The following is a 10,492-nucleotide window of genomic DNA, read 5'->3' as shown; positions in this document are numbered from 1 at the left end:
CATTGAGTACTCACCAAAGTTCAGCCTCCACATGTAACTTAAGGAAAACAGCAGGACAAGAAATTATTTATGTGTAACTGATGCTTGTATGCAGCATTCTGCAGAAATATCTGTTACTAATTAGAGTTTAAGAGCTCTGTAACTATTCCCATTGTGTGTCTCTTGTGTCCCTTTCCCACAGGTAACTGCTAATAATCAGTGAAATCTAGATGCATGGATCAAACTGTTCAGGGTTTCCTTTGATCCAAGGGCTTTAAAATCACCAAAGTCCTACACAAGTTGGTTCTCTGTTGTGGTGCCTGTAATTAGCCCTTTCTGAAAGTAGCCTTCCCCTTAAAAGGCAAGTATTCCTACATGGATCTATGCTTTCAGAAATCCTATTATTTTTGTAATTAGAATGGAAATTAAATTAAAAACCTGCAGGCAGTTTTTCAAGAAACACATACTAGGCTGCCATGCCACTTTTACATGCAGGTATCTTATGTTCACATCTCAACAGAGATGTAATGCAGACATATGAGAGCAGCTTTGGAGTTCAGGGAGGGTATTTTCCTAAGTTTTCCCAGACAGACCTTCCTTGAACTCTTTCACATTAAAACAAGATATATGAGAAAACTGTATAGGGCCCTACACAGTAGGGCTAGCAGATTGAGCAGCCTGGGTTTACAGGGGACTTTTTCTTGATTTGCCTTTGTGTTTGGTTTTGTGTGGGTCATTCCAGTGATCTTCTTTGTACTGCAATCCCATAAAAATTTTATCTTCATACTTGAGGGAGCTATAAATAGGGAAACTGGGATGGAATTGCACAATGCCCCAAATGAATTTATATTGTACAGTTCTGCTGGGACTGAAAGTCCAAATGTTTTTAGAGGACCAAAGCAGTGCAGGATCTTCCAGCATTAATGATCACTTACAACTCCCCAGCCCCTTCCAACATGATTCACCACAGAGCCATGTGAAATTGCCAGGCAGCTCAATAAGTAAGTCATCCTAAAACCCCAGTGGCTCAAATGTCTGCAAGTGATCTGAAAACATCAGAAAATTCTACATGACTGACTTAAGAACTGCCTTTAGATGTAGCTGGGAAATGAGTCACAGGGTCTACTTCTCCCTTTCAGAATACAAAAAAAACAGCACCTACAACAGAAACATCAATGCTCAGCAATGTAAAAACCCAAATCAATTAGTGCACTGGAAGGGAAATTAGGAAAAATATAATATAGTAAAACTATTTGTACTGAGACAGCCACTGAATAAGACAAAGTGCAAAGGACAGGACAGCATAAAACAGGATAACTAGACCAACAGGATAAAGATGGACTCTAATATGTGTCCACCTCCTAGATCTTTCAAGTTTCAAAAGGGGACAAGGAAGACAGACTTTTTACCACCGGTACATAACAAAAGAAGTAGGAACTATGCAAAGACAGCTATCATCAGAGAAAGGCAAATAATTCTGTGACTTGCTGGTAAGATGGAAGAGACATTCATGTAAGAGAATTATTGTGAAGGAACATGAAAAGCTTTGGGATAAAAAAAAACCCACATGCAAACCATCGTCCAGATTTTATCCCACTTTGAAGCTTTCACATACCTAATATTGAGAAAATGTAACTGCCAGTTCTAAAGGCAGACTTGAAGTCCATCAGCTTTTATGAATTTGATGCTCAGTATTTAAATGAATCTGTACTAAAATATAAATTCTATCAACTATACTCTGATAAACTGTATCTGGCTTCATTTTGCTCTGGAAGACCATGCAAGGTAAGTCTGATCTATACTGCAGGACAGCCTGTACCTGAACCTTCTAAACTTTTAATAATTTTGTTTTAATCTAATGCTCCAAAGAATGTTTTATTTTCTGAAGCACCAGACAAAACTGCATTTGAAACATTTTATCAGGACAGCAGAAATACATACCTGAGGCACTCCAATCCTTCTGCAAGCTTCCAAGAAATTCTCCACGTTTCGTCTGCACTTTGCCATTGTAAGTTTAGGCTGCAAAGGAGCAAAGGCATACAGTGTTCTTAACTGGCAACGTTTTAAAAGGTTTTGATTTTTTTATTTAAATAAAACTCTTAATAAATCTCTTTGCCAAAAACACTGCGCTGACATAAGCTCATCTAATTCAAAGCAGGCTCTGCTGAAGTTTGCTTTTCTTAGAAAACCATCCCAGTTTTTAAAGCTGTTTTATGAAAAGCTAAGTTATGAATGCTGGATGATTTAAAAAAAAGGACAGTTCTATGTTCAATATTTATATACATGGTGTTATATAAAACTGGCTATCACTTTTAGTGACTATAGTATAATCATTAAAAAAACGTCTTTTATGAAATGCACATCCATGGCTTTCATGCTGTGATTTCAGAGCAATTTCAAGACATGAAGCATTCTAGAATCTGTTCTTGATTACTATAATGCAAAACTACATAAATATCAAACCATATCTCAATTAACAAAGAGGTAAAAAAGTAAAGGCTAAATGAAACCAAAAAAATAATGTCAGAAGACTGAAAGTGAAGCTTGCTGCTTGTCAGCCTCTGGTAGATGTGTTTAATAGAGCTGTCTGAATTGCACTCATTGGCATTTTTTCTACTAAGGTTTTTTCCTGCAGCTTTCACAGCTCTTCAGACATACCACAGCACAGGCTCTGTCTTGCCTGCTCTCCAAGCTTATTCTCTTCTGGTTCAAGAGACACTAACTCCCTTCGCTGTGAACATGCTTTGGAGCAGCAGGCAGCAGCCTCCAGGTGTTCAACACTTCCGTAAGTGATGGGGTTTCTTCTGTCCCCTTCACGTGCTGTGTTTCCCCACCAAGGAAGCAGGTTAAAGGCCAGCACTGGCTTCTTTCTCCCAAAGGTGCAAGGGAGTACAAAGATCACACTGTGCCTGGGGCAGGATGTGATGGCCTCTTCTGCTCCTGGAGCCATGTGACTCCAGGCTGCCTCTTCCTTGGGATTCACATGACAAAGCCGTGATTTAACACAGAACATTCAGCTTCACATCAAACCAGGCCATTGAAAAGATCTCACTGACACAAAGTCTCCTGAGCAGTGGCACCCTGCCTTTGCTTGGAATGATCCCACAGTCTGCCTAAAATGTTGGTGTGTCCAGTTCAGTTGTTCTCAAAACAATGGGCCATCTGCCTGGTCACATCAAGTCCCAGGGACACAACCACAATGACACACTTCTCAGCCTTGAAAGTGCCACTTCAGATTCCAACCAACATGAAGACTCACTTCAAACGAAGAGTAAGTGAAGACCATGTGCATGTTTCAACTTCTTCCCCAAGGAACAATCTTGTTTTTTTTCCTTATTCATACAATTTAAAGGTGCATAACAAGCAATCTGCCTGTCCATATTACTTTCAAGTAGCTGATCTGAAACATTTTCATTGAACTTCCTGACTTCCACAAACACAAACTGAATAAATAATCTGTTGTTATCTCACAGATTTTGACCTTTCTCTAACTCTGTGCTTTCCCTACAAAATAGACTGCAATACTTCCCTGCTCTCAACAGTCCCCTGACACAGCCACCTTTTTTTCCTGTTATCGCAAAGGTATGACGAGATTTGTTTTGTTCCAGGAGATGGTGTTTTCCAAGTATCTTGAGTGTGTTCTGCTAAAATTCCTAAGCAGAGGAATTCATAGTGCTATGAAGTGGACACAGGAATCAACTTGGTCTCTGCCTGGTTTCACTGTCTTTTGTAGTGAGATTCTACTTGTAATTCCCTGCTATGTTTTCCTGACCTTCTCAGACATTTTCATCTTTTAAAATATCCTGTTTCAGTTTTCATGGTGAACTGTCTTGTATTTCACTAGTTTTGAAGTTAATGTGCTTAGGTAGCACATGAAAATGTTAACATTTGCTTAAAAGCTGTTAGAAGTAACCTCCTTTAAATGAAACAAACCCAAACAGAATTTCATTTAGTGACACTGCAGACCTTTTTTAAACAGCACAGATGGTTAGTTTTTGTCACGTACATTCACTGAGGAGAACGCTGAGTTTAGCGTCTGCCTGATTACAGGACTGTGCAGGATGTCACTTTGGACAGCTCTAAAGCAGTGTCAGTGTTACACACTTACAACAGCAGGTGAGGGCACGTGGATGCTGGGGACAGAGCGGGGCCGCACGTGGTTGGCCAGGTGGCACAGAACGACGCCGTCGGTGAGAGCCGCCCCGAGGTCGCTGGGCAGTGACACCTTCAACCGCGACTCGATGTTCTGTGGGAAACCAACAGGGACACACACGGGGGAGCTGAGAGCTGCATTCTTCCAGTTGGGGCATTCTGCACAAGCTCGTATGGGGCAGAGTTCCTGCATCACAACTCTGTCTGTCCTCATGGCATTTCCAACCAGCTTTCTGAATAAGCCCAAGGAAAGCCCTGTGCCTTACTGTGGCCCAGGGGTGGCCACAGTCTGGGAGCAATTGAGTTCAACAAAGAACAGTTTTCATTGTACAGCACAGTGGACTAATACAGCCATTATTCAAAAATAATGGAAATCAGGATCTAGAAACAGTATTCCTAACCTTACATATTCTCAGAGAACGGTTCTGCCAAGAGAAGTGAAAATAATTGTCTTTGTGGGTTGGAGGAAAACACAATTAACAAAAGTCAAGACAATATTTTTGCCTTTAAATAAAAACTGAATTATTTAGCATAAGCATTCCTGTAAAAAGAAGCTAGCAAGCATTTTTTTAAGAGAACGAATATAAATTCAATTCAAGCTTTCAAACTAATTTAAAATGCTGTGTGAATGTCACCAAGTTGTAATACTGTATCTAATTTTTTAAGTATTATAAAAACAATAAAGCTTAGCTGGGGAGCAGAACAAGAGACAGACTACACAGAAAACAGTCTGAGATAACATAAGAGAGGTTTGCAAATATCACCAAGTAATCTTTCTCCTTTAGAAAAAGGAGACTGTCCTTACTTCAACACCTCCTCCCAAAGAGAGGGAATTTTCTCTATCTGGGACGCTTATGGCTTTTAAGATTAGTTTCAACAAGTATATTCTTTTTACTTGGAAAATTCAAACAATTAATTACAACACCTCAAGAAATCCCTTCATGCTCTGCAGAAACAAGTCTGGGGCAAAGCAGAGCAGTACCTTAATGCCATGTAGCATTTCCAATATTCCTGTTTATTGTCATTGTACCTGGACAAAAACCAGGAGTGTCGTGCCCCTGGGCAGACAGAAAGCATAGAAACATTTGTGGCTCAAATGTTCTGGACTTAACTCAGTATAAGGCAAGACAGATCTAGAGCACACGAGGAAACCATGATGGCAGCATGACTGGCAGCAGTCTCTGCACTCCATCTGCTCTCCTGTCAACTTCATAGCAAAAAAGAACTTAGAAAAGATATTAAAAGGGGACAGTAAAGGCAACTTTCCAGGGAGCTCCTTACTGAAAGCTGATAAGGAAGAAAGGAAACACACATAAAAGCAGAGTTCACTAGACATTCATGAGCAGGAGTTGACATAGTTTTTATACAGAAGTTGAAGCTGACTTTATCTACCACAAACAACCAAATGAACACCACTGCACCCATCTGAAAGAAGTACATAGACTGTACCACACCATTTAATTTTGGTCAGTTGTGCCCCATATTGGTTCAGTGAAAGTGGTCCATAAGACAACTTTTAGGAGATTTAGCAGGGTCACAAAATGCATTTCCTGCTATATCCACATTCTGGCTCCTGCAGCCCTTACCTTGCGTAGCTGCTCTATCAGCTCCAGTTCTTCCTCCCGCTGTTTGGAGTTTTGTCTCACTCGAGGGTCTGCAGAATCATTAGCAGGAGACAAGGCACAGGTAGAGGATGAAGCAACAGCTAAAACAGCAGCACGAAGGAAAGAAAATCACTAAGCACAGTTTGGCTCTGTGTTGTTTGCTACTGCACACAAAGTTCCAGAATGGGGGCATTACATTCCTTTCCACAAATCTCTTTCTTACCTTCGATTATTTATCAAACTAATGGTCTACCAACCTAAATGAGATGTCAACACAATTCCCTCACTGTTTAGATTCTGATCTTTCTGTCGGATAACAGTCATGCACAAATGACAACAAAGTTTTGCCACATGGAGTATGTTGAAATGGTTCTGTCTTTCTCCAGAAATTCCAATTCTGTTACAGGCTACTGGGCGATGCAAGAATTATCAAGTTGCTGAAGGCTAGTGTGGCAAAGGTGTAAGTGCAGACTGGTATGAGTGAATTCTCACACTTCCACAGATGTGACAAAAGAATATTAGACGGCTCCAAATAAAACTCTGTTTGTTCTCAACGTATATGATGTCATCTATCTACAAATGGAAAAAGTAGTTTTATGAGAAAGACCTGAAGTAACAAAACACTGCAAGCCCTAGGTAATGCAGATGTCATTATAATGTAGCAAAACTAGCTGATTTCTGAGCTATATAACCTACCTTTCTTGGCTTCATCCCTGACAGCTGTTCGGAAAAGGAAACTCTCAGGTCGCTGGGAAGGGTTTCTATAGGAAGGCGGGGCTGCATGGCCAGGATATGGAGGGGAAAGGTGGACTAAACAAATGTGGAAAGGCACAGGAAAGGAAGGAGGAAGAAGGAAATGGTTAGAGTTTAAATAGGAAATGGGTACAGCAATGTGGTAATTAAAAAGAACAAACCAAAAATTTTAATGCAATGATGACAAAATAAATTACAGCCGTGCATGATAAAAGCAGAGCAGGAAAAGGCACTTCCAAGGACACTTGCATGCAAAGCACATTCCACATACCAATTCCAACAACTGTTCTGACTCTTGCTGAATGCATCTGTGTGCCAAAGCCTCTATGAAGGCCTAAACCAGCCGAACCCTATGCTCTGCCTAAGGACATGCTTCACCCGTCTTGTCTCTTCCCTTGTGTTTTTTTCTAAGAGGCCCAAGTAACTGGGTAAATTCTTGCACACAGCAGTGCCACAGAGGCAGGAACAGATGCTCCCCTCTATTCATAGGACAAATAAGCAATCAGGCATTTTGATCTTATTTTTCAGATTTTTTTTTTCCTGTCCCTGTTACCTGTCTGAGCGGTAGGTGAGCCAGGGGAGATGGTAGATCTGTCATCACTCTGTGAACAAAAAAGCAGAAGAGTGTGAATGGTCCTAATCTAGAAAGACTTCGACTATATTTTAATTTGCTGTGTTTTAAGAAAAGCTCCAACCATCTAAATGTGTTTCAGAGAAATAAGAGAAATAAGAAAAACCACTGTATGCTGACCCAAGTCTTATCCCTGCAGAGACAAAGTTTTTTTTCTTTTACAGAAATTACACAACTGCTTTTTTTTTCCTTAGGAAAAAAGAAAAATGAAACAACACTGACTATGCAATGACAGATCATTCTTAATTCTTCCTTCTAACCTGAAGTGAAAGGGGACACCAAAAAACAGGTCTTAAGCAACAAGCAGAATTGACAATACAGCAGCCCTGACAAAGATACTCCTCTGACACCTTTGCTAATGCAGAACTGCTATTTACTGAACATCTGTCCCCAGTGAAACACACTGTGGCTTCATCACAGTGCTTACACAGACTAATGATTTCTTGTGAGGAATGCATTCAGCACAGCAGTTTCCACAGAAAAGAAAGAAACAGGAAAATAACACAAGTGTACTTTCGATGAACTCAACTTGATCAAGAGTAAATAATCTTGTACAGAAAAAGCAACATCAAAGACAACCAAGAATCCCTTAGAGCAGAGACTGGTTACCATGTTTTATAGATCAGGCCTCCTGCAGACACAGCCTAAAGCTAAGATGAGGTAATACCTACTACAGCTTAATCAGGTGAATCAGGTTCATACCCTACCTGAACTTTTGATTAGATGCTGACAGACTAACACCTGTTAAAACCGATGAGCGGATCCGAGATTTTTTTGTTGGCTCTAGTGGTGAATGATAATAGCAAGAGATACCTTGACAGGACTGAAGGTAGAGGCACTAGGCAGGGTAGTAGCACAGCTTTCTTGGTTCAACCCTGAAAGTGACTGAATGCAGAAAGAAAGAGAAGGCAGCAGCAGAGTTAGTGAGTAGCTGACAGGTCGTACACAAAGGTGGAATGCAGCCAAGTTAAAAATTAAGAGGTGATCACGATCACTCTCAGAAACACTCAACAAGCAACACATATAAATGCTTGCTGAACTATAGTCAAAGCCTTCCTACCCTCCTGAACTTTCTGGGAGGTACAGTGCTTCTTTTACATATAATACAGCGACATTAAAAACAGAATTAAGAACAGTAACTGAGGCAAAAGCTTCTTTAGTAACACCTATGCCATCAGAAAAAAAGGAATTTTACCCTACAACAGTTCATTCTAGGCCACCATTAAAAATAAATAAATTACTTATTTTTTTAATGTTTTGAGGATGCTATGCATGTCTGAAAAATCAGAGAAACCCACATACAAGAGGCTCAGTAATATCCACTTTGTATCTGCCACAAACACAACTGGTCCTTGTGGTTACAGACAAAGTAAATGAGATTCTGTGGGTAGAATCTCACTCTTAGGGAAGATGTCAATGTCAGGATTTACAGTGTTGCCACAAATAAAGTGCAGTCGCATTTCAATTATGATCAATATCAAAACCAGCCAAATAAACAACTTTTCCTGTTTATAGAACAGGGGCTGTAGTTGTGCCTATTTGTCACTGACAGGTGGCTCTAGAAGGCCAAATCCTGTGTCCCACTGATAGCACCATCAAAACTTTAACATTTGAGGACTGAATGGCTCACTATGGTTTCTGAAACAGCACTCAAACAGCTAAGTGACATTTCAGCACAGGAAAGAACATCAAATGACACCTAGAAACACTACAGGGAATGGAAGACATGTAGGAGTTAGTTTTTAAAACATTTGCAACTATTCTGCCACTTCAGAAGAGCACAGCCAGAATGAACTAGAAGGGAAAGTTTACACTCATGGCAAGCCTTAAAACACAAATGTTTTTAGGCTCTGTACAGACTTACAGCTGATCTTCAAGACTGCCTCTTTCTCCAGAGCAGTGTAGAGCCAAAATGGTGGGGATTTTTTTATTTTTTAAGAGTTTCAAATATCACTTGACTTAAACAACACATTAGCTAGCACATGAGAACACTAAAACAATCCAGAACTAGGTGGGGTGTAACAGCTGCTTATTCCTGTAGGAAAAGAGCAGGGCAAGCTTGACACAGACCACCAAGAAGTGGTCACTATGCACAAACCCAGCAGTGAGCAGAGGGAAGGGAACACAGCACAGAGAGGGACAATCACAACACCAACACACCACATGCTCTTCACCTGTTTGCGAGTGCCTGGCCTCCTTTTAATGGTATTGGTGTTATTGTCAATCTCAAACACAAAGAGAGGCTCAAAGCCATTCTGTCAGGGACAGCAAGGAAAGAAAGAGAGGGAAAAAAGGAAGAAGTGAGGCAAAGAACGACTGTGAGGAAAGGCAGCCACAACACAAGGAGCCAGGATGCTGCAGTTCAGACTGACACCACCCTCTGCACATGCTGCACGCACTCTTTAGGTCTAGCACTGAAGTCATAAAAATTTCCCTGTGCCAGAAACAACTGCAGATACAGGCAGTGCCAAAGGAGAGCCCAACCAGAACTCTGCATGGACCAAATAAGGATATTATAAGGGAATTTGGTTATTAAACATTTGAATACACAAATGAATACCAATGGTCTGAGAGAAAATTCCAGGGTACAAGTTTGCATAAGTCAAGTCCTGCTTACTTTACCCATACCATTATTATTTGTAACACTCTGGTGCTTAACTTAAACTTAGTCTTAACTTAAAATGTTTCAGAGATCCTATGTGCTAACAGTAATATGACATCCTCAGGCCACATTTGAGACCACCACAAGAAAACAACACAAGGAAGGGAGCACAAGGCAGCAATGACACAAAGATTGTGAGAGCAAGAGGTCACAGCATCTGCCTGATGCTTCTGAAGCAGCTTGTGGGCTTCACAACAGAGAAATGCAGCAGCAGTTAGAGAGGATGTTTTGGGTATTTCCCCCCCTTTAATAGTACTAACCTTGTAAGGGACAGTATAGGAAAAACAAGAAGATATTTGGAAAAAAATGAGATTTAGAAGCAAGGAAGGCTGAAATCATCAGTCAAGTCTGAAAAAGCCTGATACCAGCTCTACAAGTAATCTCTGCTCTAATGAATGGAACTATCCCTGTGAGAACAGCAAGAGGTTCTGACTAACACAAAACTTATTTTCTCAGAGAGGCCAGTGACTACGTTTCTTCAACAACCTTTTAGTCTGGTTATCTATCACAGGTCAACCCAAAGGAATCTACCACAGTGTGCAATGAAGTTCTACAGCCAGACTCCACTTCAAATCACAAGTATACAGGAGAAACTACAACTAAACTGAGCCATTAACATTCACAGAAGGTATGGGCGATGATTCTGAGACTTCAAACCAACCGTCCTGACATTGTTTATAAACAGAAGGAAAAGGTCAGAGTAACCTGTGC

The 10,492-nt window shown here is 40.5% G+C and overlaps 1 protein-coding gene across 13 annotated transcripts in view; it reads right to left on the bottom strand.

Moving 5' to 3' along the window:
- Positions 1-10,492, bottom strand: part of LRCH3 (leucine rich repeats and calponin homology domain containing 3) — a 62,338-nt gene that overhangs the window by 6,877 nt on the left and 44,969 nt on the right. For 3 of the 13 annotated variants that reach the window (XM_058843472.1, XM_058843476.1, XM_058843475.1), the window contains 7 exons: positions 9,294-9,374; positions 7,933-8,004; positions 7,042-7,090; positions 6,432-6,545; positions 5,718-5,836; positions 4,088-4,225; positions 1,921-1,998 (listed from right to left, as the gene is read on the bottom strand). In XM_058843472.1, the coding sequence (XP_058699455.1) occupies positions 1,921-1,998; positions 4,088-4,225; positions 5,718-5,836; positions 6,432-6,545; positions 7,042-7,090; positions 7,933-8,004; positions 9,294-9,374 (651 nt within the window). Of the gene's footprint in view, positions 1-14; positions 38-1,920; positions 1,999-4,087; positions 4,226-5,717; positions 5,837-6,431; positions 6,546-7,041; positions 7,091-7,932; positions 8,005-9,293; positions 9,375-10,492 lie in introns of all 13 variants that reach the window. The other 10 variants (XM_058843479.1, XM_058843481.1, XM_058843483.1 and 7 more) reach the window with 8 other exon arrangements.

Source organism: Poecile atricapillus, chromosome 8 (genome assembly GCF_030490865.1).
Source record: "Poecile atricapillus isolate bPoeAtr1 chromosome 8, bPoeAtr1.hap1, whole genome shotgun sequence".
NCBI classification, from domain to species: domain Eukaryota; kingdom Metazoa; phylum Chordata; class Aves; order Passeriformes; family Paridae; genus Poecile; species Poecile atricapillus.
Note: the sequence above shows the minus strand (reverse complement) of the source record. Positions and strands in the feature narration are given on the sequence as shown.